Raw genomic sequence first — 26,524 nt, 5'->3', positions numbered from 1 at the left:
ACACCGTATAGTATTGCTTTTCTTCAAGTTTCTGGTCATCCACTTCGATGTTTCTGTCAAAAATCAACCATAGAAAGTTTCATATTTTTTAATTAGTCAATTAGTAACTTCAGTTTAGTTTGTGTCAAAAAAACAAAAATACTATTTTCTCTTGGGAAATTTGAATAGTATTTGGTTAGACCACTTATTCTTTCTGGGGAACAACCATTGAGTGTTGGGGAACAGCCACGGACTTCACTAAAGACCTTGGAAAGCAATACATATAGAGTCTATACTGTGTATATAGGGACATGTAGAAACAGGGTACACGTGGATGGGAAGTGGCACTTGCATTTCAGGTGTGTGTTCTCATCTTTCCCCCTAGGTTGTACGCGGGTCCTGAAGTTGATATCTGGAGCTGCGGTGTTATTTTGTACGCTCTTCTCTGTGGCACCCTCCCGTTTGACGATGAGCATGTGCCTACGTTGTTTAAGAAGATCCGAGGGGGCGTATTCTATATCCCAGAATATCTCAATCGCTCCGTTGCCACTCTCCTGATGCATATGCTACAGGTTGACCCCCTGAAACGAGCAACTATCAAAGACATAAGGTGAATAGTCTTTTTGCTGCTATTAAGTACATATTCTAGTATTAATATTAGTACCACTACCTGAATGGCTGCTTTATGTTATGCACTGTAACACTTGATTTTATACGAATTTTACTTTCCTTATTACATAAAGCTGATCCTGTCACTCAACTTTTAAATATTTCAGATTGTTTCCCAAACTTTTCAGTTTAGGTAGCAAAACATCCAAGGCCCTTCCTAGTAAAGGCTCAATGCTGTACCCCTTATACCAGAGCTTCAGCCACTGAACTTTTCCTTGTTCCTCAAACATAATGCATATTTTATGCCTCATGTCTTTGTTTATATTATTCCCTTTGCCTCTGATGCCTTTTCTGCATTTTTGGACCTGAAAGATTTCCATTCATCCTTTAAAATTCTGCTCACTTATCACCTTCCTTGTGAAATCACTTCTGATTCTCCTGGGCAGTTTTAGTTGCTTCTACTTCTGTGATTTCCACATTTTGTTCATGCTTTCATTCTTTCATTCTCATTCTGTATCTAGTTGTTTTCAGTGTATCTCTCTCCTCTCTTGTAACTATAAAAGGGTAGAGAGAGTGTCTTATCATCTTTGTATATACAGTGCTAGAAGGCCTAGAAGTATAGTATACACTCAGAAAGTATTTGAATAAGGTTCAAATGGAAAAACAGGGTAAGAGTTATATATTTTACATACGGTTGATGAAATAAACCATAAAAAGTTTTGCTAAGATTTTGAATCCAAAAATAGCTGCTAGTGGGTTTGCTGAGAAGGATTTCTTGTTATGTGAGAAACTTTGGAAAGTGCAGTTGCTGGTGTTACTGTGAATATGACCTTTATATAGCACACACAAGTCAGGATGATTCATTGCCTTCTACTTTTTATTTATCAGTCATGTTTCTTAGAGGGTTTTTTGTTCTTACCTAACATTTCATCAGGTATTTATTTGCAAACGCATTCTTTTGACATCTTTCCAGAATACTTTGCCTTGTCTTCATAAGCCAGAATATGACTCTTGGAATATTTAAATGGTGCCTGAGGTAGTTGTTTTTGTGACTGCTGCTGATCTCTTTTGCACTCCCGTTGCATTCGTGTACTGTTTTCTTCCCCCAGCCTCTCTTAGTGTTCCAGGCCTCATACATAAAAATGTAAAATTGTAAATTAGAACCAGATTTAGTTATGGAAATGGACTTAGCAGGGAAAAACTCTTTTGTGTTCATAGGCCTTTAGAATAAATAGTTCACTTAATTGGCTTTTCCTTAGAAAAGAAAATTAAGTATGCTAATATATATATACTTGCACCTGTTTGTATCAGCACATACATTTAGAATAGTAAAAGTACTGATTCTGTTATATTAAAACAGGTGTCTGTATATTTACAAGCTTTAGAAGAAAAATGTAAATAAAAGTCTACTAGGATGAGTTAATTTACACATATGTAGGTGGTATAAAATAGTGGCAACCATCTCTGTACTTAAAATAATAACTTGAATTTATAGTTTTCATCATTTTTTAATTTATCCATATTCTGTTTATTAATGTTTGGGAGTTCTTCATTTGACAAAATATGGTTCAACAGAGTTACTAATTATTGAACGATTATTATATAACAGGCATTTTGCTAGATACTTGACATATTTTATTACATTGATTCTTAATAGGTAACTATTATTATTCTCATTTTACAAACCATGAAACTGAAGCTTAGAAAGGTTATGTTTCGATTTATGTATCTGTTTGCCCCTATTAAATTTTAGGTTCCTTTAAATTAGGGACCAAGTATTAATATGTTCTAGGCATTGTGCATTTGATATGAACTAAGTTTTGAGTAAATCTGTATTTGTGAAAATTACCCAGCTAATAAGAGGCAGGCAGAAGTAGGGCTCAGAAATTGCCTGATTCAGAACCTGTACTACTTCCACTAATCCAGCTTGGCACACCAGTTCTATGACATCCATCCTTTCTCCAACATACCATGATATGGTATATTTCTCTCATGTTACCACATTCTGTCTTATAGTTACAGGCACACCTAGTTTTATCGTGCTTCACTTTACTGTGCTGTGTAGATACTGTGTTTTTTACAAATTGAAGGTTTGTGGGAACCTTGTGTTGTCAGATGATGGTTAGCATTTTTTATCAATAAAGTGTTTTTTAATTAAGGTATACACACTGCTTTTTTAGACATAATGCTATTGCAAACATAATAGACTACAGTATACTCTAAATGTAATTTTTATATGCACTGGGAAACCGAAATATTGGTGACTTGCTTTATTGCAATATTCGCCTTATTGCAGTGATCTGGAACCAAACCAGCAATCTCTCTAAGGTATGCCTGTATTTTTGTACAGATCTTTTTTTTATTTTAAGATGGTAAGCTATTGGAGGTTAGAAAATATATCTCAGTATTTATTCGTTCATTTAATCATTTTTGCTTTTATTTATTTAACATCTACTCTGTTTAAGGTCCTATGCTAGGTGCTGGGAATATATTGGTAGGCAAGACAGACATTGTCTTCAGGAAAATCACATCTTTAAGTGCCGTAAGCTTAGTATTACTGTTAATGTTATTGTGGTTAAAAGTGAGTGTCTGAAGTTCAACTGTCTAATTACAAATTCTGATTCTTTGTTTACTAGCTATTGGCTTATTCCTTATAACTCTTCATGCTTTAGGTACATCATATATAGTGGAATTGTTTGGAGGATAGTCTTAGGTTGAACCATATGAATTTACTATTTCTGTAGATCTAAACACAGTTGAATATTAGAAACTGCAAACATTCATCCTAATGTAATTAAAGCTTTTCGAATAATGCCCAGCATACAATATTAGCTATTAATATTATTTTAAAGTGAATATATAAGGACCTTTTAGCTGCACTTAAAGAAGTTTGCACACATTGTGAAGTTTCTGAAATTTGATTGGTAGTCATCATAACTCATTTAGTCTTAAGTCATATATCAAAATCAGGTACTAGGCAATAGTGACAGAAAGACATAATTTCTGGTGGCTGTGTAGTAACCCATATGAAATGAATTGATTTTGTCTCAGGTGAACCTTCATAAACATCCTGGTTACTGCTTACCTTGGTCAAGTTAATTTAGAAATTGACTCCTGAATTTGGATTCTAGAACATTTTTCTCATCCCCAAAAGAAACTCTATACCCATTTCCTCCTCCTTGCAGCCCCTGGCAACCACTAATCTACCTTCTGTCTTTATGGATTTCCCTCTTCTGGACATTTCATATAAATGGAATCATATGGCATGTGGCCTTTTGAGTCTGGCTTCTTTCACTTAGCATGATGTTTTCAATGTTCTTTCATGCTGTAGCATGTATCAGTACATCGTTACTTTTTTGCTTGAAAAATATTCCATTGTTTAGATATACTAAATTTTGTTTATCTGTTCATCACTTAATGGATATTTGAGTTGTTTCCACTTTTTGGCTCTTTTATAATGTTGCCATGAACATTCATGTATAGGTTTTTAAATGGTCATATGTTTTTATTCCTCTTGCATAGGTGCCTAGAATTTGTAAGTGTTGTACGTTGTTGTTGCTCTTGTTTGTTAAGTGATTTTATTGAACTAATTCCATAAGTCTATATTCTTTGTCATGGGTGGCCACTGAAGTCTCTGCTTGGTTAGCTTAATGGTCAGCTAATTATTAGACAAAGCTTTCCTTAAAGGCCTTGATCTAATAAGTCTCCCAGCCTTTGCTGAGGGACTTTGTGTGCATGTTGGGGTGTGTCTTCAGTGCTTTAATGAAAAGCTCATAACTCTGCATTAGTCTTCATTCCTGCTAGCACAGGGCCTCAAAGTCAACCAGTGATGAGAAATCAGGGCCTTTCTTGGAAATGAACACAGCCCTGCATTTGTGAGTCCCAGGATTATATAAGAGTATTTCAAGGACCCCTCTGGAATTTCTTTCTCTAACTTTTCCTTTTTAGTTTTTTGATGAGCTTCTTGTTTGCTCCAACTCTTATTGCTGCTTTTAGCAGCTGGGATGTTAGACAGTTGCCATTGATTGTTTTTGACAAATGTTCTGGGGAGAAGGCTTTTTAGAGGGAGCTCTGAGTCAGGTCAGATGAAGGCAGGGCTTGAGTGTAGAGGTTTCCAGAGATCTGCCAGCCATGTCAAATAATGACAGTTCTCTTGGGATAGGACTTTTGGAGAACTCTAAACCTATTCTTCTCCCCATCCCCCCACCAGTGGTTGCTAGATGCTGGTTTTTGGGGCTACAATGATTGTGAGGCTGTTGGTTTTCAAGGCTACCGTAGAAATGGGGGAAGGAGATGGATATTAGGAGTAACTTAACACTTTATTGACTGGGGGACTTTTGCAGAAACTAACACCTGTGGCTGCAATACGTCTCTGGTCAAAAATGTGTTAAAGTGTCACAAATCTCACTGTTCTTACTGAGACTCGGCCAATTTTTTAAACAAACACTCCTCAGATTATTACAGGCCTTTGGTTAATTTCCAGAGTTCTGAAAAAGTTGATTTTGACAATTTTTACTAGTAACCTCATTTCTGTTATGGAAGAATGAATTTTTGGAGTTCATTCAAAAGTGTTCATCTTCCCTATTTGTCATTGATATTTTAAAAACGTTAGATGTGTAACAATTTATTTTTTCTATTATTTCTTTTGAAAAAATTAGTATTCACCAGTCATTTTTATTACTAAACATTTATTTAAGTGCTTATTATTATCATGATATAGCAATTAAACACATGAATTCATTTTTTACTTCATTGGCTATTCATCATTTATTCTGCATTTATTGAGCATTTACTCTGTACTGGGTCCTGGAATGCAGGTGAATAAGGCATGGTCCCTGTTTCAAGGAGTTCCCAGTTTAGTGGGGAGGATTAAGAAAATAAACTGTAACAACTATAAGAAAGTATGAGTGTTATAATAGCATCATCTACTAGAGGCTGTAGAAGTTTCATCTCTGTGTATATACTCAAGGCCTGGCACACCATCATTTCTCACTTGGGCTGTTGCACTAGCATCCTCCTCCTCATCCTCATTATTACTCTTATCTTTTCAATTCAATTTCTTTATCACAAGCAGAATGATCTTTACAGAATGCAAATTAGATCATGTCACGCCTGTCTCCTTAAAATCTTTCAGTTATTTTCATCACCCATAGGTTCATCCAGAAACCTTTGTTATAGACTACAGCTGTCAGAAATACCTGATATCTTTTGCCACTCCAACCCGTAACTCATTATGATTTCATGAGTGTGGCCTCAGTTCAGTTCCTTGAACATAGCAAAATTTTTTCTTATCTCAGAGTCTTTGCATATATTGTTTCTTTTGCTGAGGATACCTGTTCCCCAGCTCTGCTTAGCTGACTTGTAGTCATTCTGGTATCTGCTTAAGTATTACTGAGAGTGGCTTCCTTAATCACCTACCTCCCATTCTGAATTATATACTCTTATTTTACCCTGTACTTTTCACTCATAATCTTTATCACAGGATTTTTATATTTGTAACTATATATTCATTTTTGAGAGTGTTTGTTTAATCTGTATTCAGCTAGAATATAATTTCTGTGAGAAGGAGTGTGCCTTTTTTCCACGGTTATGTCCTTAGTAAATATTCATAAATGAATTAGTCAATAGAAGGCATTCAGGTAAAATATATACTGAGCTAAATTTAGCTTAGGGAGTGCCCAATTTACCATGTAGCAATGCTTACACAATCTTGAAGGAATAGTACATGTTAGTTAAATGAAAAGGGGTGGGATATTCTAGGGTGGCAATAGTAACATCATGTGCAAAGGCCCAGAAGAGTGAGAAAATAAGATCTAGGAGACTGGTTCTCAAACATTTTGGTTTGAGTACCCCTTTACAGTCTTAAAATGGAGGACTCCAAAGAGTCTTTTTTTAAATATAGGTCGTATTTATCAATATCATATTAGAAATCAAAACTCAGAAATTTTAAAAATATTTAATTCACTTAATAATAATAAACCTACTACATGTTATTCTGAATAATATGTCTCTTTTGAAAAATAACCTTATTTTCCAAAACAAGAAAATATGGTGACAAGAGTACCTTTATTTTACATTTTTCAAATCCTCTAAATCAGAGACAGCAGCTAGGTTCTCATTATCTGTTTCTTCAGTCATCTGTTGCAATATGTTGTATTAGTTGAACTCTAGGAAAAATATCAGATCCCAAATAAGTGGTGGGAAGGGAGGAACATTTTCATAGCCTTTCAGATAGTTACATATATTTTTCTTTGATATTAAACCAAAGCTTAACATGTTAATTGCAATATCAAATAAGAAAACATATCAGTGAACTTCTGTACTTTATTACATTAAAATCCACTGGTCTGTTGTGCATTTTGAGTGGATCTTTTGCCCATGTATGATTCTGTGACATCTTGCATTGGTCATATGGAAAATATTGGGTTATTGAGGTAGACTGATGTTCCAAATGGTGACACATTTTATTAAATAATATCAAATTACAGTCATTATCCTCTTCACGATAAAAGTAGAAGTCTTTAAGTATTGAGAAGCTGTCAAACTCATGGAGACAGACACAAATTATACAAAATTCTAACATTTTGCTTGAAAGCTTGAATTTTATGATTGGCAACAAATATTGCCAGTTGTTTCCTTTGACGTGACAGGCTCATTTCATTTATTTTTGAGAAAATGTCAGCCAAATACCCAAGTCTGAATAATCATAGTTATTCAAGAGCAGGGATGAATCAACTTACCCAGGGTCCCCTAGCTAGTAAGTGACTAGAGACCAGGTCTTTCTGATTCTGTTATATTGTATTACCCCATGTCTAAATTGTTTGGGACTTGCCAAAGCATGTTCTTACAATAGTGTATTGTGGTATTTTTCCTAGAGAGCATGAATGGTTTAAACAAGATTTGCCCAGTTACTTATTTCCTGAAGACCCCTCCTATGATGCTAACGTCATTGATGATGAGGCTGTGAAAGAAGTGTGTGAAAAATTTGAGTGTACAGAATCAGAAGTAATGAACAGTTTATATAGTGGTGACCCTCAAGACCAGCTTGCAGTGGCTTATCATCTTATCATTGACAATCGGAGAATAATGAACCAAGCCAGTGAGTTCTACCTCGCCTCTAGTCCCCCAACTGGTTCTTTTATGGATGATAGTGCCATGCATATTCCCCCAGGCCTGAAACCTCATCCAGAAAGGATGCCACCTCTTGTAGCAGACAGCCCTAAAGCAAGATGTCCATTGGATGCACTGAATACAACTAAGCCCAAATCTTTAGCTGTGAAAAAAGCCAAGTGGCATCTTGGAATCCGAAGTCAAAGCAAACCGTATGACATTATGGCTGAAGTTTACCGAGCTATGAAGCAGCTGGATTTTGAATGGAAGGTAGGAAATTGTAGTATATGGAGATCATTTGTAGAAGCCATTTTCTGTGTCGTAAGCTGCTCTGAGCTGCTGAGTTGAGTACTAAGGTCAATAAAAAAAGCTGGTTTTGATTTAGATATGAATTTAGTGGTCTTGATGCTTCTGGCTGATAAATCCCATTCTTTCCAATAATGTACCATGTGCATTCAAAACAAAACAAAACAAATCTCTGTAAGGATGAAGAACTGTCAGTGTTGGGGACCTATGTATTTTTTTAATTATAGAATAGCATTCTTGGCTGAGAAACAAAGTTTTAATCAACTTGAAATCTCTTGAGAAATTAATCTCTTGAATTCAAGAGAATTTAATCTCTTGAGAAATCTCTTGAAAACCTGTTTCAGCATGCATCATAACAATAAAAAGTCATGTGTCTTCAAAGATACTATGTTTTTACTTTTCTCTCTCCTTTTTAAGGGAGGGTTTTTTTCTTTTTGCCAGTAGCTGTAACAGCAAGTGGTTGATACAAATTATACCATCAGAACATATTTATTCAGTAAACAAATACTTTTCTGTAAATTGAGAAAAATCTGTCTTATTTGGCTTGTTCTTTTAGTCCTTAGTTGCGGTATATTTTTCTTATTCTCAGCCCACATTTTACTTTTTTATTAGTGCTCAAATTCATTTCAATTCTATTTGAGTATATGTGGGGGAAAAATCAGTTTTTCATTTTCAGGTATCTTTCACTCTTGTTCCTTTCTTGAGGACTGTGAATGTACTTTTTTTTAACATCTTTATTGGAGTATAATTGCTTTACAATGGTGTGTTAGTTTCTGCTTTATAACAAAGTGAATCAGTTATACATATACATATGTTCCCATATCTCTTCCCTCTTGCGTCTCCCTCCCTCCCACCCTCCCTGTCCCACCCCTCTAGGTGGTCACAAAGCACCAAGCTGATCTCCCTGTGCTATGCGGCTGCTTCCCACTAGCTATCTATTTTACATTTGGTAGTGTATATATGTCCATGCCACTCTCTCACTTTGTCACAGCTTACCCTTCCCCCTCCCCATATCCTCAAGTGCATTCTCTAGTAGGTCTGTGTCTTTATTCCCATCTTACCCCTAGGTTCTTCATAACCTGTTTTTTGTTTTCTTTTTTTTCCCTTAGATTCCACATATATGTGTTAGCATACTGTACTTGTTTTTCTCTTTCTGACTTAGTTCACTCCGTATGACAGACTCTAGGTCCATCCACCTCACTACAAATAACTCAATTTCGTTTCTTTTTATGGCTGAGTAATATTCCATTGTATATATGTGCCACATCTTCTTTATTCATTCATCCGATGATGGACACTTAGGTTGCTTCCATGTTCTGGCTATTGTAAATAGAGCTGCAATGAACATTTTGGTACATGACTCTTTTTGAATTATGGTTTTCTCAGGGTATATGCCCAGTAGTGGGATTGCTGGGTCGTATGGTAGTTCTATTCTTAGTTTTTTAAGGAAACTCCATACTGTTCTCCATAGTGGCTGTATCAATTTACATTCCCACCAACAGTGCAAGAGTGTGAATGTACTTCTAATGGAAGAAAAAAATTTTCAAACATATCATGTAAATATTCATTTGACATGTTTTTATTTCATTATTTGTACATGGAATGAATAAACAAAATAATATTTCCTTAATACCATTTAAAAAAAAACAGATCTCCCTTTTCCGAAGCAGTTTTATTTAGTTAAAAAGGAGATGTTAATGTCTTTAAAATTCTTACTGAGAAATTTTTGGAACTAATTTGATAAGATGTTTTGAAAACCAGAATCTTCTTTATCTGAGTTGCGGTTTTATTATCTTCAAAAGGCAAATAGTATCTTCTTTACGAGATTGCTACGATACTTAAATTTTGTGGCAGTACCTGTTAACAGTGCCTGATTCAAACCATTGACATGTTATTTGTCCTTTTTCTGTCTATTCTATATTCATAGGTAAAGGTATCCAAGTTGATACCTTTGGGCAACCAATATATTACTGATGGTTTAGAGTGGAGGCATATCTGGAAAGAAGGCTGGACTCTCTAGAGTCTCTGAGTTCCCTTTGAATTTTAACTTGTACACGTACTGTTAGTGGGATTAAATAAATACTAAGCTACTATGTAATGTTAAAAAAAAATCATTCAGGAATTCCCTCTCTACCCCACCTCTATCAGTTATTTGTTTTGATATTATTCTTTGCAATAAGAATAAGGGAGATATTTTGTAGTTTGTTATTTTGAATGTTTTTCCTTAAAGATTTTTCATTTTAGGTAGTGAATGCATACCATCTACGTGTAAGAAGAAGAAATCCAGTGACTGGCAATAATGTGAAAATGAGCTTACAGCTGTACCTGGTTGACAATAGAAGCTATCTTTTGGACTTTAAAAGCATTGATGGTAAGGAAGCCATGCAGGCATGAGCTCTGAGAAGATAAAACTTGGCACTAGTTGACAAGATGTTAAACCATCTCAAAGACATGGTGGGTAGGTCTTCTATACTGGTTTTTAAGTAATCTAGATTTAACTAAAAATGTAAGTGAAACAAAAAGGATTGAAGACGTGGAAAATCTCTAATCTAGCACTTCTCCAAAAGAAGTGCTCCCTTGGTATAAAAAATGTCATTTGTATTGTTGGCTGTGGAGAAAAGTAAGGAACAACAGGAAAGCAGTTTTTACCTAAAATTAGCTGGTGTTGTTAGATTCTTTGTTACACTTCTCCATTCATCTTTTATCAGTAAGCATTATAATATCTAAACGTCATTCTTCATCAGCTTCTCTCATCTTGGGTGGCCAAGGTATCCAGATAGACCTTTCCTGGGATTTGGGCTGGATTTTGGTGCCCATCGCCATCCAGGAGGCAGAGGAGTCAAGGGAGGTGGTCATGTCCAAGGACCTAGTGTGTGCCAAGAGTCAAACCTGGCTGAGCAAATGTGCTTATTCCACTCAGAGGCCCAAGTGGGATACAAGTAGAATAAACCAAGAGTCCACTACTGGATGGAACCAGAGGAAAACTGAGTTCATAGTTAGGGAAGTTGTTTTCAACAGCATTTAAACATTTTTCTTGAACTGCCATCAACTATAGCTGTGTTTATATGGTCCCCAGACCACCATCATCAAAATTACCCAGAGTTCTTGTTAAAAAGAGGATTCTTAGGAACTCTCCCAGACCTAGCAAATCAGAATCTCTGGAGATGGGTCCTGGGAAACTGGGAATCTGCATTTTTAACAAGATTTCCCTTTCCCCTTCCCCTAGGCAGTTGCAGTGTAAACTGAAGGATCAGTGCAATGGTAACTTTTGTTTTTATCTTAATGATTCTTTTCTGTTGATACAACGCAAGAAAATAATCTTCCAAAGGTGTGCTTTCTTCAAATGAAAGGGATATCAGTTTGATTTCAAGGTTACTGTCGAATACTATGTTGAGAAGGATTTAGGAGTCACATTTTGACTGTATGGGAGTGTTGAGATTGGTTAGTGATGTGTGCTATGATTGTGGGAGGGAAGAGCTTTTGCCACCCCTGCTCCTATAACACTGAAACATGACATTTGCTGTCAGGTTGCCCTTGCTCAGATGTGTTTACTTAATATTCTGAATAAGGTGTCTTCATAGGAAGGGCTCGGGCAAATATACCTTTCATATAAATTGCACTTCTTTGGTCCATTTCAGATGAGGTGGTGGAGCAGAGGTCTGGTTCCTCAACACCTCAGCGGTCCTGTTCTGCTGCTGGCTTACACAGACCGCGATCCAGTTTGGATTCTGTAACTGCGGAGAGCCATTCACTCTCTGGCTCTCTCATGGGCTCCTTCATCGGAAGCACATCGTCTTCAGTTCCACCTCGCCTGGGCAGTCACACCATGGATTTTTTTGAAATGTGTGCCAGTCTGATCACTACGTTAGCCCGTTGATGATCTTTCCTTAGTTTCTATCTTTTTGTTTTTGCACTGTGAAAATCAGATATATTCTTTAAATTATTGTTTTACTTATGGATATCACATACTCTGCAGTACTGGTTGAGAGCTGTGACTGTCTTCAGGGGACACTCAACGCCACTGAAATTACTGAAAACGAAAAAGTCTGACATTTTATTTACTGTAGACATCTGTAATTCTGTTTTGCCTGTGATAAATTTACATAGGTAGTATCTTTAATACGTGAACATTGATGAAGATTATTGTTAATCAAAGATTGTGGATTCACTACAGATGATTAATACACCTTTACTGGTGAACCATCTCCGTCAAAGGGTGGTTTGGCAACATCTTCTTGCTTTACTGTTGAGTGTAGATAAATCCAGTTTGCTTTCTAAATTTCAGCAGGCTTTAAGCTGTGTTTATGCACAAGAAGATTAAAAAATAGCACAAACATTAGTAAGATAGTAATTAAATGTTGAAATCTCAAGAACCAGCCCCCCAAATTTCAGAAACCAAGTTCTGCTAGCAGTTTTTGCAAATATTGCCCAGTGTTCAACAGAAGGGCTGTGGTCCTGAAACAGGTAACGGCCATTTCCAGGTTCCTTAAAAATAGCTATAACCAACTAGAGGTTTTATCTTGAGATTTTCCTGAATAACATATTTAAGAGCCTTCAAGGTTCTACTCAGTACTGGAACATCTGGAATTACAACAACATTTGTCTTTTTCATAAACTTATATCATTTTACAACATGCCTTCAAAATCTACGTTTCTCAAATTCTTTTTCACTCTATTTATTTTTGTACTTCACCAAGCATGATAAAATAGACAGTTAAATGAAACAAAGCAAAATGTCAACAGTCTCTTAAAGAGAACTCTTTATCTTTGATCCCTTATTGTGTGTGGTGGCGAGGAGTTTGGTGTGTATGTGTGTGTCCTGTTGTATCCCATAATGCTAATTATTCCTCAGAAGTTTGTTACTGTATTCACCCCCCTCCCTCACCTTCCCTAGTCACCTTTGTCTTTGTTTATTGTTTGATCCTTAGTGGCTAATTGACTCAGCTTTGACATCTTTTCTGGTTCTCTTTCTTTGTTCTATATCTTGGTTGCTAGCCATCTGGTTTGAAACACTGTTCTGGCCCTAAGGGCTTTTGTGTACTTCCAGAGCTTGGTAGGCTGTGACTTTCACTGTTGAACCTGGTAGGGCAGGGAAGCCTTAAACATTCAAAAAATTCTCTCTTGAATAAATATATGTGTTGTTTACATATATACATATATGTATTCGCACCAGTGCTTTTAAATGAAAAACCAAACTTTTTTTTTTTTTTTGGCTTTGTGCAGGTTTTTTTAAGGCTTTTAAAAAAACAGAAAACCTATATACGGCAGGGTAGATAATAGCCCATTGATTACATTTTGTTTTAGTAAAAATATTTAATTTTAAAATTATGTATAATTTATCGAATTTGTATTTATTCATTTGTCTTGTTTAATATGTTATAATTAACAATCTCATTCACCTGACTTACCCTATAAAAGACTAAGCTCTTGAAAACAAAAAGTGACATTGCCTTGACAGGTTTCTCTTTGCCAAAAATAATGTGTTTTCTACCAAGAAGCAAATGAGAATGTTAGACCAGATTTCTCTTGTGTTTATGAAAGACAAGTATGTCTATCTTTAAAGAGCTTTGAGTCAGGAGTTTGCAGTGTGTCACATCATATTGTTTTGCAGAACTTTTTAAAAATGGTGTTATATAACTTTTAAGCCTGACTTCTTAATATCAAAATACAAGGAATCCTTGTTAGCCAATTTGGGAAAGAGGGTGGGGTTGCAGTTAAGATGTGTTAAGTTTAAACCTTTGAAAGATTGCCATCTAGTGGCATCGAAGGATACTTTTTTGTGAATATTTTTATAGGGAAAAGCAGTCCTGCTGCATATAGGTATGGCATAATTTTGGCCTCAACAAATGTGTAAATACCTCTTTTGGGAAAAACAGGACAACCTCATAATACTTGCCTATGAATGGGGTGACCTTCAAAATAAGGAATTAATTTGATTCCTTATTCCCAATGACAAAATCCCTAACAATTTTGAAGACAGAGAAATGGTAGGAAGGAATCCAGTGGCATTTTAGCTTCTTTAGTCTAATGAATCAAATGTTAGAAACTTATATTAAAGTTGCTTTAAATGGATGATTGTCATGTTTTTCAGGAGTTAAAAAGTTATTTACTATTTTCTCATTCTTGCCAGTATTTATGAATATCTACATTTTGATAGCCATCTGTTGAATTTTAGGAGAACCAAGGGTCACAGTTTGGGTTCTTGTGTCCTTAAGTTTTTAGAGCACAGCTCTTCTGTGAATGTAGATGGCGTAGTACTTTGTAGAGACAAGATTACAGGAGACTCAGCCCAGCATAATGGGGCTAGAACATTTTCATAGGAGACTCTTTGTTGCTAATGAGTAGGGAGAGGGAAAGAAATCAGTTGCTAAATTCCCACATTTCAGTCTTGTAAACTGGGTAATTGTGGATGTGGTATGTGGTAGACAGACCTGGGGTAGGAACAGTTTCTTCATGTTAAGATTCTGGAGGAGAGCTGCTGTTATTAGGCTACAGATAAAGTCTTAGCTATATCATGGAAATGGAGTCCATACTGGTTCTAGAATAGCATTTCCCAAACTGCCTTCTGTCAGATGCTCTGTGGAAAAGGGGTTTCATTGAGCAAGTTTGGAAAATGATGCATGTTACTCTCCTGCTTGAAGATGACAAAGGATGTGGGCATAAAGACTTTGACCAGTCCTTCTGTGAAAAAAAGAAAACCATTTAACTTTGTTTAATCCTGCTTTGCCCAGATTAATTTAAACATGGTTTTAAACTTACCATCCCCTGGGAAAAAACATATTTGAAAAATACTATTTTAAGAAAATTATTGTACCAGGTTGCCATAATGGGTAGATAAGAATAAAATTAAGATTTCCTTTTCCCTTATCAGTTATTGGAGAGAATCTGGTTCAAAATCAGAATAATTTCATTTTAACCTGTAGACATATTCATCTTGAGCGAATGCTGGATTAGTAGAATTTTATATGTCTACAACTTGTTTCATAGCACCTTGATTTTCTTAATCAGGTTGTGGTATTTTGTGGAGGGCAAAATTTATTCTTTTTTGTGTTGAATGGATAACTGAAAAACCTTAAACAAGATTACTTCTAAAAATGGTCTAAGAGACTAGTAACTAATGCTTATGGCTCTATGGGTAATGAGTCAATAACATTGATTCTTACTTTCAGAAAGTATAGTCAGTGAACATTTTCTAAATACTTTTATATATAGAACACCATATTTAGATCTAATTCCTGTTATTCTGTAATGAAGGAACAAACAACATCCCGAATTAGATATGTTGGGAGGGAGGGAGGCAAACTATTATAAGTTGGGCTTTTGTTTTGATCAACAAATTTTTGAGACACTTTTGTAACCACTAGTGTTTGCATTCCTTGATACTTGCCAGCTATAAAGAGAATCCAAGAGCCTAAATTATTCAGAAATAACAGTATTCCATGTCAGGTAATTGGCTATATGTAGTACAGACAATTCTCCCCTTTATGCAAATAGGTTTCCTGGGACAGTTACATAATCCTGGGCTTGCTTTCTCTTATTCCCTAGCCAGTTTGTACTCAGGGAATACAAATTGATTTTTTATTAGATGAGACATAATTGAGAAGTTAATCATAGACAACTGTTACAGATTTTTTGACTATTTGGATTTATCTGTAAATGTACAGTATATTGAGTTAATATAAGCAATGCACCTTCCATTTATAAAATATAAGATCTTGGAATGTGCCTCCCATAGACACTGCATGTTTATCTATTCACTGGTTAATAATTTAAATCCTGTTAATGGCTGTGAAATCTCAATATCTAAATGCTAGACATGTTCACAGTTTTGTCTGTTTTTATTTCTTTTTAAAGACCTCCACGTTTTCAATTTGGCACGTCTTTACCTGATCATTCTGTCACTCTGTGACTTAAAATAGGGAATGTACTTTATTTTAATAATAGTTCTCAGAAACTCTAAAATTCTGGATGAGGGATCTGTGCAATCTGTTTGTAAGTCACATCCTGTGTTGGGCCTCATTTTTGTAACCTCTAAAGTGGGAGGGATAGATTAAAAGACCTCTGAGTTACCTTTCAGCTTTAAAGTTCTGTCTTCTCTGCCTTTTCATATGATTTGTATTAGTGCTCACTTTTTACACATTTAGAGATTTTATACTTGTGTGAATGGTCTGTATTTGTTTGGCGAGGTGTTTTGAAGGTATATACTAAAATATTTTTTTAAATACAGCTGCCCCCCTGGAATACAAATGGTAAAAATCATCCAGAAAACCAAACATGTTAAAATGTCATGTGCACTTGCCATAAAGCAAAAGATTACTAATTTGGAGTGATGGAAGTGTTCCATACATTTTAATAGTGATTTTTAGATCCAGAGACCCTCCATATCTTCTATTAACTTATTTAATACGTTACGGTAACCTTGTGAGTTAACGATTTTCCAGATGAGAAAGCAGGACCAGAAAGCTCTTCACAAGGCTTTAATGCCATACAAGTGTTCAGTGATGATCACTGCTCTTTATATGCCCCCTTTCTCTGGGGAAAACAGTCTGAATCACTGAAATATCTGCATAGTTGAGTAATAAAAATAAAGATGTATTGCTTTCAAGTCTTAGAGTGACATGAAGTAGTCTTAACTGAATATTTTTTAGTTTAATTATTTGAACCAGTTGATTGTACTAACTAGATGTAATTATCGTAAGTATTTATGATTAGCATATTGATTTTTGTTAAGTACTTCTAAGTTATTGAGGGTGCTTAAAAAATACTGAAGAAACTTTTTAGGACATGATTCTTCCTTTAACTTTATTTATATGAATCTCATAGCACAAGATTTTTTAGAAAGTAAAACTAGCCCCAACTCCTATCTTAAATTATCATAGTTTTTGACTATTAATCTAAATTAGGCTTATCTAAATTTCATATACAGATTGGTAATTTTTCATTTTATATGCATATTAGATGATAAGACGCTATTTTCATAGAGTATATTTCTATTCACAGACTACCTAATCATTATTGGCTTGATATGGATTCTTTCAAACCTTATAAAAATTTGAAATGTAATTTATGTTTGAGCTTTTAAAAGTGTATCTTATTTAAGCAAGTTGCTGGCATCCTTACCAGCCTTTCCCTATGTAATTATAATGCATGTGATGCCACTGAACAGTAATAACATAAAGAACAGGACCCACGGTCTAGACTATGTTGAGTTTTAATTAAACTTTTTCAGTCATAACCTGATAAGAATCAGGCTGGGTCTAGAAGTTAAACTGCGGGGCTGTATTAATTTCATGAGCCAATGTTAATGCTTACTTCCAGCCTGCATAGCAGTGCCAGTTTGCAGCCGTGATTGTGTGTGTGACTTTTGGTAACTACTGTTTATATGTGAAGCAGCTCAGATGTTATGGAAGTAGCTCATGATTATTTGGACAAGCAGGGTAAGTAAATTTAAGTTACGTTTGAAAAAGTGCAATTAAGGAAATCCGAGAGCAGAATGCTCTTTCCAGGAAAAAATGAAGTGCTTGTAGAAGAATATCCTAGCATGACAACTCTTTTGAACATACAGAGAATTTGACAGGGTTCATACAGTGGGAATTTTTTAATTCGCAGTTTGCTACTTTGTGTCGATTTAGAACTTCAAGGAAGGATGGGAGGGAGGCTCAAGAGGGAGGGGATATGGGGACGGGTGTGCATATGGCTGATTCGCTTTGTTGGGCAACGGAAACGAACACAGTATTGTGAAACAATCATACTCCAATAAAGATGTATTAAAAAAAAGACTGAAGAAAAAAAATAAAATTTCAAGGAAGGAATAGGAACATTCTAGCCAAGGAGAACTGCGTATTTAATTTTTGCTGCTAATTTAAGCATGCATTTTTCACAGCTAAAAGTCCTTTTTAAGTTTTGTTGCAAAGAAAGTCCATTTTTCTAGACAGATAACATTTTCCTAAGATGGAAAAAAACAGATCCACTAAAAAAACAAAAACACCTTAATTAATTGTGCCTTTTCTCTTGAATTGTAGGACTAATAATTAGTCAAAAACTTGTTTAAACTGTGTTTTTTCCCTAATTCCTCTCATTTTTCCTTAAATCTGTCCCCCACAAACAGTCACATTGTTTGCTTTTGCCTGTTTGTTTTCAGGTTCCTTTGGCCAGACCTCACTATCATTGTCAGAAATTGTTCACTAAATGTGTTTTTCTGTTTGTTTTATGTTGCTTCACTTTTTAAGTCGCCTTGGTAAAAGTTTGGCTGCCTTTTCATGTTTTTAAAATGAATGCAATGAATAGCAGTCTTTATATTTCGACCCTTTAAAAAGTTTGTAAAGGAAAGAAATAATGCAGAGCAAAGAACAAAATCTAATTTTGAATCTGATTCTCAGTTTGGCTGCTTGACAGCAGCAAGTCATTTAACCTCATTTAGTTTTTTCATCTACAAAATGTGGATAATAACCTACCTCACAGATGTGTGTGAGAAACTGAAGGCCCTTGTTTAAAATACAGGCTTTATCATCATATTTAATGTAAATCCCTTCCTTTTTTTTAATAGATATCTTTGATACTGATAGGATGAGTATCTTCATTTTAGGTAAGTCTTATGTGGTAAGAATATAGTGGTAAAAATGTTTAAAAGACCACAGTTTTACAAATTATGGTATTCTTATTTTAAGGGACTTTTAAAATTTCTTGAAAGTATTGAATATCCAAATATCAAATTTGTCTTTTGTTGCAACAGATATTCAGAACTTCTTAAACTGTTGGCTGAAGATGCCTTAATGTACCAAAATACAGCTTTCTCTCCAGACTATTCACAAATATCTATGGTTGTATGATGTTTTGAGTGTTTAATGTAAAATTGTTAGAGAACTGTGAACTCTAAGCATAGTAATCTTAATGTTGTTTTAGGAAGAATGTTTGTGTTCTGTATCATGTATGCTTAAATATCATACAGTGACTTTTGAGTGCAACAAACAAAACTGAAAGTTGACAGCCATTAGGTTGTGTCCATGACAATCATAAGAAAGTGTAAGATTGGATATTAATTGTTCAAAAAATTTTCAAGAACACTTTGCATTCATTCTTTCTTAGCCCATCTTTGGAAAACAAATCCCATAGGCTGATGCATTTACCCACCGAAGCACTTGATTACATATCTATTAATAATTTTTTTAACTGTTGAAATTGGGATCATTTTTCTATAATTCATTTCAGGAAGAGGAAAAAAAAGACCAGACTCTTAGTGCTTTTGTGTTTTAATAACCATAGATTCAAAGTTCAGTTTTGTTTGTTATGTATTTTTTGTGAGTGTTAAATGATCAGTGGGAAGAATGTCTTCCAGCAACTGTGTGGTAAAGATGTCTTCTTGAATTACACAGCATTTCATAGTTACAGGTTCTCCCTAGTTAATACTTGCACTGTACAAACTCATAGGTAACAAACACAAAAGAGAAAAGCAGCCTGTCTGATTACTTATAAGCTTTTTTCAAAAAATCAAATTAAAGTCTCTGGTTAATTTGAAAGCTGTTTTGTTTCTGTTCAGTCATTAAGCTAATATTCTGCAACTCCATTAATAGTTACAGACAAAGCCATTGCAGAACTTTGCTGCCTGTGATTCCTTGGAGATTCCATACCATCTTTGTCCACTTTTGTCTTCCTTGTTCTACACTGTAGTTTCTAACTTTAGCCATTGTATTAGTTTCCTATTGCTGCCATAAGAAGTTACTACAAACTTAGTGACTTAAACAACACAAATCTTTATTGTCTTACGGTTCTGTAAGCAAGTCAGAAGTTCGGTGGGCTTAGCTGTTGTTTGTTTCTGCATCAAGTCACACAGGCTGAAAAACCAAAGCATTGGTAGGGCAGGGTTCTGGGGCAGAGTCTGTTTCAAGGTTCATTCAAGTTGGTGGTGAATTTAGTTCTATGCTGCTGTGGGATTGCAGTCCCATTTCCTTTCTGGCTCTTGGCTAGGGACCACTTGCAGCTTCTAGAGACCAGCATCATTCTCTGGTCCATGGCTCCCTTCATCTTCAAAGCCAGTGACAGGGGGCTTATGCTTCAAATGTCGCCTGCCTCTTCTTTACTACATCTCTGACTGGCTGACTCGTCTGCCTTCCTCTTCTGATTGTAAGGGCCCATGCTAGTAAATAGGGCTCACTTCTATAACCTCCCTATTTAAGCCCAGCTGGTTAGCAAACTTAATTTCATCTGTAAAGAAGTCCCTTTTTTCCAAGTCACATAACATATTTACAGGTATTAAAACCAGGACACGAAGATCACGGAGGCCAAAGTTCTGCTTACCATAGAAGACCTCAGGTTTACAACAAAATTTTACACTAAAGGCTGCTGAGAATAGAGAACAATCAATGTAGATGTGGTCCTATGTGCTTATGATGGTCACCTCCCATATTTATATATCTAAAAGCAACTTTTTGAAAAATATTATATGCTAGCTCTCATTAAAAACACATCAAAGTCAAGCTATATAAGATTTCAATTTGCTTTATCCAAACTTTTAGAAGAACAGATTTGTTTTTATTAGCAAATACTTTTTCCTTTAGTCCCTAAATTGTGTGGGTAATAGATGCTTATTGTAGCAAATCTGAGTACAGGAAGTTTGAAGAAGCTGAAAAAAATTATCCGAACCCTGTTACCCAGAAACAACCACTTCTTAGGAATTTGTCATTATATATTGACTTTTTGCTCTTCCTCTTCTTCCCCTCAGAATCTATGTTTTAAAAGTTCTGAACATGTGCGGGAGAGGCCCTGCTCAAGAGAATGCTATGTCGACTTGGAAGACCAAGTGTGTCAGAGGTACTCAAAAGGAGGAAGGGACAGCTTTGGTGGTGCATGTTAACAGGTTGCTGGTGGCCCGGCCTATAAATGAATGAGAGGCCCAGTGGTAGCCTCTGTTAGGGTCAAGTCCCTTTGTAAGCTTTTATCCAACAGAGTGTTGTCATCTTTAATGATTTATTATTTTTATGCAAAATTAAACAGTAAAATAGAAACTGTTTTTCCATTGAAATGTTCTGCTAGATTAGGGTTTCTAGGAGACAGATGACATTTGCTTGAGACATTACTGAAACTTTAGTTTTATGATGTTTACATTAAAGAACCTTGTAGATTAATAAATAGTGTGTGAAGTTGTTTAGTTTCAGTGCCGTGATTTAAAGAATGGAAGAAATGTGGCTGATTGATAGAGAAATAGAAACAACTACTTCGATGTGGATGGAATGTTCTTTCTAAAAATGTATTCCATATCAATAAATAGTAATTAGGTACTAGTTTATATTAGACCAAATGGTTTATACTTCAAAAAGCATAGAAAAGTGTTCAGTTTCAAAAGCCTGTTAGGTATATCTATGTAAAATTATTACATCCTAGCCATTCTTTCAAGTCTTAACCTTTGAATTTCAAAAACCTGTTTTTATGTTCAGCATCTTCCAACTTCAGAAAAGGCCAGGTACTAAAAATAACAACACTTAGTATTTTGTATTAAGGATTTTTAAGACACTTTTATTTATATTATTACATTACAGCCTGACAACAACCCTGAGAAGTAGACAAGGTGAGTGTTATTAGCCCTGCTTTACTGATGAGGAAATGGAGACTCAGAGCTGAGTCATGGAATTAATTAGACTAAGAGGCCATGCGATGAGATGGAATGTGCATGGGACAAACCTGTGTCAGATAAAATGTAGTCCCACTGCCACCTCAGGATTTAAGATACTTCATGTTTTGGTGCGGTGGCAAGTGTGATATGTGGGTTTTGATCCTCTTTTGTACAGGATTATTGCAGGAATGGTGTCCGCTCAACATAGCCCTGCACTCCCTCTGGCTTACCACCTTGCCCATGGGCCATACCTGTCCCATGTCCTCCCTTCTACCGTGCCCAGTGTGGGAGAGGGCTGCTGATGCCTGGTCACCCTGCCTCTCACTGAGAAGTAAGTTCAGTCCGGGGGGGGTCCAAGCAGAAATAATATATTCCCAGTCTTTCTTTGGTGCCAGCCTTAATCTCATCTCCCAGAAAAGAAATCTCAGTGTCACTTCCTAATTAATTCCTTTTCTCTCTCACTTCTTCTACCTCTAATGGGGCTCCTGAAACTATATATTTCTATTGCTGCTGTCTTAAGGTCTAGTGGTCTTTCTTACGCCTCGAATATTGCAAAAATAATTAGTCTCTCCTCGTTCTAATCTGCCATCCATAATCTGTCAGTCACCCATATTGCCATGATTTTTTTTTCCTTTTTTCTCCAGACACCTGGCATTGTCTTCCTGCTTAAGACCTTTGAATGGTTCCTACTCTCTAAAGGAAAAAAAGTCCATGTGAACTCTGTCACATTCTAGCCCTGACTTACCCCATTCCAGCACTTGCCATTTCCTACCAGATACACTATACTCCTTTTACCTTGAATTTCTTCCTGGTCACCAGGCAGAGCATGGATTTTTCCATCTCTGTGTCTTGTCTAGCAAATACATGTGTTTAAAGACCAAGCTTCAGTGTCACCTATATGTTGTGTGTTATAATTGTTATTTGTAATAATCTCTGTACCTATCTATCTTCCTCTCTAAACTTTATGAATACTTTTGATCCTTGTCTTCTAGAATAAGCTTGGCCTTTATTGGCACGTGCCAATTTGGAACAAGAAAAAGAAGATAAAAGAACATAGAAGCTTAAAAAATAGTCTCACAGTATAAAGGATGAGGCCATGGATCACACCCTTGAAGGGCAGAATCACCCTAACAGGCAGTGTACATCATCTGAAAAAACAGAATGTTATTTACAGCTCAGCTTATTTATGTTTCTTTACTTTCTGTAAGTAAAAATACCTATGAATTATTTTAATAGATATTTGGGCATAAACAAAATAATATCCTGCTGTTTAAAATAAGTAAAATGGTTATTTTAAACTGATACAGCATATATATTATTTAAATTTTATTAAATATATTTAGGCAATTCTCAAAATGTTGGGCGAATTTAGGAAAAAAACTACTTTCCAGCATACTATTCCCAAAGAAACCAATTTTGGGCAGCATTTGTCTGATTTTAGTTTTGTGATAAAATTGGTATATAAATGTCCTTCTGCTTTGAGATTATACCTTAAATTGGAGTATTTAAAAGATGTTAGTTATACTATTTACTTTTCAGAATTCAATTACACCCAATTTAAATGCACAACATCTTCTAGAAATTATAAACACTCGTGTACTAATATTAGAAGCATTAGAAGCAAACTAACCATCTGCACAACTGACTAGGTGCCATAAGGCGTGATTTCTAACTTTGGACATGGCTCATTAAACAAGTGCTGGAATGCCAACACACACTGTTTCACAGTCTCTTGAGCCAGCACTGAAATAGATACTGAAATAGACATTGAAAGATAACTGCTTAGGAGCAAAATCAACATCTAAATGTGGAGGATTTGTTTTTCTCCTCTAAATTCCTCATGAAAGTTTCCACAGATTCCACCATCTCATGCTGACACGTAAACTGATTGATGTAGGGCAGGACTGAGACGTTAGAACTAGTTCTCACTTGTGCAGACTGTACCATTTGATCTTGATCTTCCTAAGGTGACCAAACTTCATGCCTGAGAAAAAAGAAAAATAAATAGACAAACATTTTGAAATACAGGCCCATGGAATAGTGAGTAGGAGACTTCAGGGGAATTTTTTATCCAGTTTAATATTTTTATGCTCCTTTAAAATGTTTATAAATATGCTCTGTAGAGAAGTTTGATAACCTCAGGAGCGGCAGACACAAAAATAGTCTCTTCCAAGTAATCCTTATAGAATAGGGCATTGCATATTGAAAAACTTTTCCTGAATTTAAATATATGAAATAGTCTTTCCTTGAGACTTATAGACATAATAATGTATTATGTATTTAGAATTTATTATTTAAAGTATAAAATCAAACCACTTACTTGAAATCTAGATGTTCAATTAGCACATATCCATCTATAGAAATAAAAATCACTATTACTAATCTGAAAGTTATAATGCTTTGAGATTTTTTTAAAAAACAGTGATTGAAATCTTATGGGCAATAAGCCAGTAACTTACATTTGCCTTTAGAATTGCGACATATCAGTAGATTTTCTTCAGTGATATCAATGACTTCCAGTTCTTCTCCAGGGGTTATTGGCAAGTCGAATATTCCATTTCTTGAATTATTGGAACATGCCACTGCTGTGTTCATGACAGTAATTTCTTTGTCATACTGAAAGGAGAAATTACTGATCGGAATGTGCTTGCATGGTTTTCATTTTTCATTGTAACAAAATTAATGGAGGACATACTATAGTAACCTCAAAATAAACTCAAGATGCTAGATATTAATTAGTTAACTAATGACTAAGGGAAAAGAAAATAATAGCAAGATATTCAGGGAAAGAAAAGTTATTTAAGGAAATAATAGTACATTTATTATTATCATCACAATCTTACATTTGTTTGTTACGATCATATTTTCAAAGTGTTTTCACACCCATTATCTAATTGTACTAGAATGAATTCTGGTGGGTGAGAAGGCATTAACATTGGTATAAATTAAGTACCGTGAATGGTATGTTAACTGTTGCAGTAATAAAGTCACCACCAAACCTGGGAAAGGACAAGTTAAAAAAGAAAAAAAAAAGAGGGAGAGAGAAAAACCTCTTTCTTTGTGTAGTGCTTTAGAGTTTATAATTCTTTCTTACACACAGCATTTCTAGCTGTTCTTTCTACCCTTCCTCTCTGGTGGGCTCATGTATTCTTACATACATACAGCTGTAGCACACACATTTTAAAGAGGTAGGAATGATGTGTGAGGCAATTCCCACTCTCCCTTGGTGGCTAACGACGAGCATTTGTGAAAAAAACTGAGGAATTTGATTTCTGACCTCAGGGGAGTTTTTTTCTGTGTGGTAAACTAGCCAACCCATACAGCAACAGGTACACCACCTTCTAATGTACTGAAATCCATTGACTGGAAAAAAATAGTTCCAGAATATATAGCTTATATTTACAGATGTCCGCTTCACCAAATTAGGGTGGCCAAACATCTTCCTTTGCTTGGGATAGTCTCTACTTATAGTTAATGTCTCTGTTTATAAGTACTTACTGTGATTAAGTGTGCTTCCTTCCACTCTCAGAAATGTCCTGAATTTGTATGATAAGTTATGATTAACCTATACCAAATGGGATCTAATCCACAAGATTTTTCTTTTGCCCAACAGAGTGATCTTACCCTTTCCAGGCCATTGTTCACTGTGAATGTACAGTGATTTCTTAAAATGTAAATCTGATTAGGTGGTCACCTTCTTTTTTTATAAAGTCCTAAAAACTCTTCATTCAGGGTAAGATCCACATTTCTTAGTTTGACATTCAGAGTCCTTTGCCTACCATCATTCCCCGTCCCCCCATTTCTGTCCCCTTTATTGAAGCCACATCAAGCTATATGATAATCCTGAATGTGCTGTGTACCTTACATATTTCCATGCCATTGCTCCTACTGTTTTCTCTGCCTGAAATACTCCTCTTTTTTCTTAAGTACCTTTTGTGAAGACTTCCATGACTGCCATGTATAATTTACTGTTTTAACTGCACTTTGTATATACCCCTATTATGGTATCTGATTAACATACCATCTCACAAAAGGAAAATGGAAAACAGTTTTATCCATCCTTGTACCCTCAATGCCTGGTACAAATGGGGCACCCAATATTTTGTGATTTGAGCTGAATAAAAATTATTGAAACGGTATAGCTTTTCTAAAGATATATCAAGGAAACTCACCATAGGTGATTAGGAAGAATAGACTCATGTACATATGAGAATGGGGATTTCTGTCCCATATGAGAGTGTCACAGCTACAGCGGGGGGCACTAGATGGAACGTAGGGTCCTTTCAACAGGTAATTGTTACACACTTGTTTTTCAGCTAATCAAATAACGTCACAGATTGCAGTAAATAATTTCATATCACAATTCCTAGATATAGTAACCCTAAATCAGCTTCGGTCCAAGCAGAATTTATTAATGATTATGAGGGATTTGTGTATGTTCCTATGTTAGTTCAGTCCAAAAACGTTTTTGGATATTTACACAGTGTTAGGTACTCCTATTCTGCTCTGTGTATGGATATAAAGATAGATCATATACCCTTGTCCTCCAGGAGCTCATAGTTTAATTGATGAACATGTAATTGCAATAATGCTAACACTTTGTGATAAGCTAGAGGTTTGCTCAGGTATATACATATGTATAGGTATGTAATTTCTTTAATCAAGAAGTGTGGGTTCCTAGAGGAGATGCCTCGATTAGGTCATCATAAATGAATAGGCGCTAGTCAGATGGAGAAAAGTAGCAAGGGTACACCAGACAGTTGGAACAGACCAGATAAATGCCTAGAGGAAGGAAATAGCAGGACAAGGATAAAGGTAGACGTTCATTCAAGAAACAGAACTATTGGGCTTCCCTGGTGGCGCCCTGGTTGAGAATCTGCCTGCTAATGCAGGGGACACAGGTTCGAGCCCTGG

The 26,524-nt window shown here is 35.5% G+C and overlaps 2 protein-coding genes across 6 annotated transcripts in view; one reads left to right on the top strand and one right to left on the bottom strand.

The window, feature by feature from the left end:
- Positions 1 to 19,520, top strand: part of PRKAA2 (protein kinase AMP-activated catalytic subunit alpha 2) — a 65,560-nt gene extending 46,040 nt beyond the window's left edge. For all 5 annotated transcript variants that reach the window (XM_082358084.1, XM_082358086.1, XM_082358085.1 and 2 more), the window contains 4 exons: positions 365 to 589; positions 7,464 to 7,968; positions 10,249 to 10,375; positions 11,643 to 19,520. In XM_082358084.1, coding sequence (XP_082214210.1) covers positions 365 to 589; positions 7,464 to 7,968; positions 10,249 to 10,375; positions 11,643 to 11,881 — 1,096 coding nt within the window. In that variant the 3' untranslated portion in view covers positions 11,882 to 19,520. The remainder of the gene's footprint in view (positions 1 to 364; positions 590 to 7,463; positions 7,969 to 10,248; positions 10,376 to 11,642) is intronic.
- FYB2 (FYN binding protein 2) overlaps positions 18,198 to 26,524 on the bottom strand; it is a 137,963-nt gene continuing 129,636 nt past the window's right edge. Inside the window, exons 18-20 of the mRNA XM_082357306.1 lie at positions 24,070 to 24,226; positions 23,931 to 23,964; positions 18,198 to 23,594 (exon numbers count right to left, since the gene is read on the bottom strand). Coding sequence (XP_082213432.1) covers positions 23,573 to 23,594; positions 23,931 to 23,964; positions 24,070 to 24,226 — 213 coding nt within the window. The 3' untranslated portion in view covers positions 18,198 to 23,572. The remainder of the gene's footprint in view (positions 23,595 to 23,930; positions 23,965 to 24,069; positions 24,227 to 26,524) is intronic.

This window comes from Balaenoptera borealis, assembly GCF_965194805.1.
Source record: "Balaenoptera borealis genome assembly, chromosome: 1".
In the NCBI taxonomy this organism is placed as follows: domain Eukaryota; kingdom Metazoa; phylum Chordata; class Mammalia; order Artiodactyla; family Balaenopteridae; genus Balaenoptera; species Balaenoptera borealis.
This window is presented reverse-complemented; position numbering and strand designations above follow the sequence as displayed.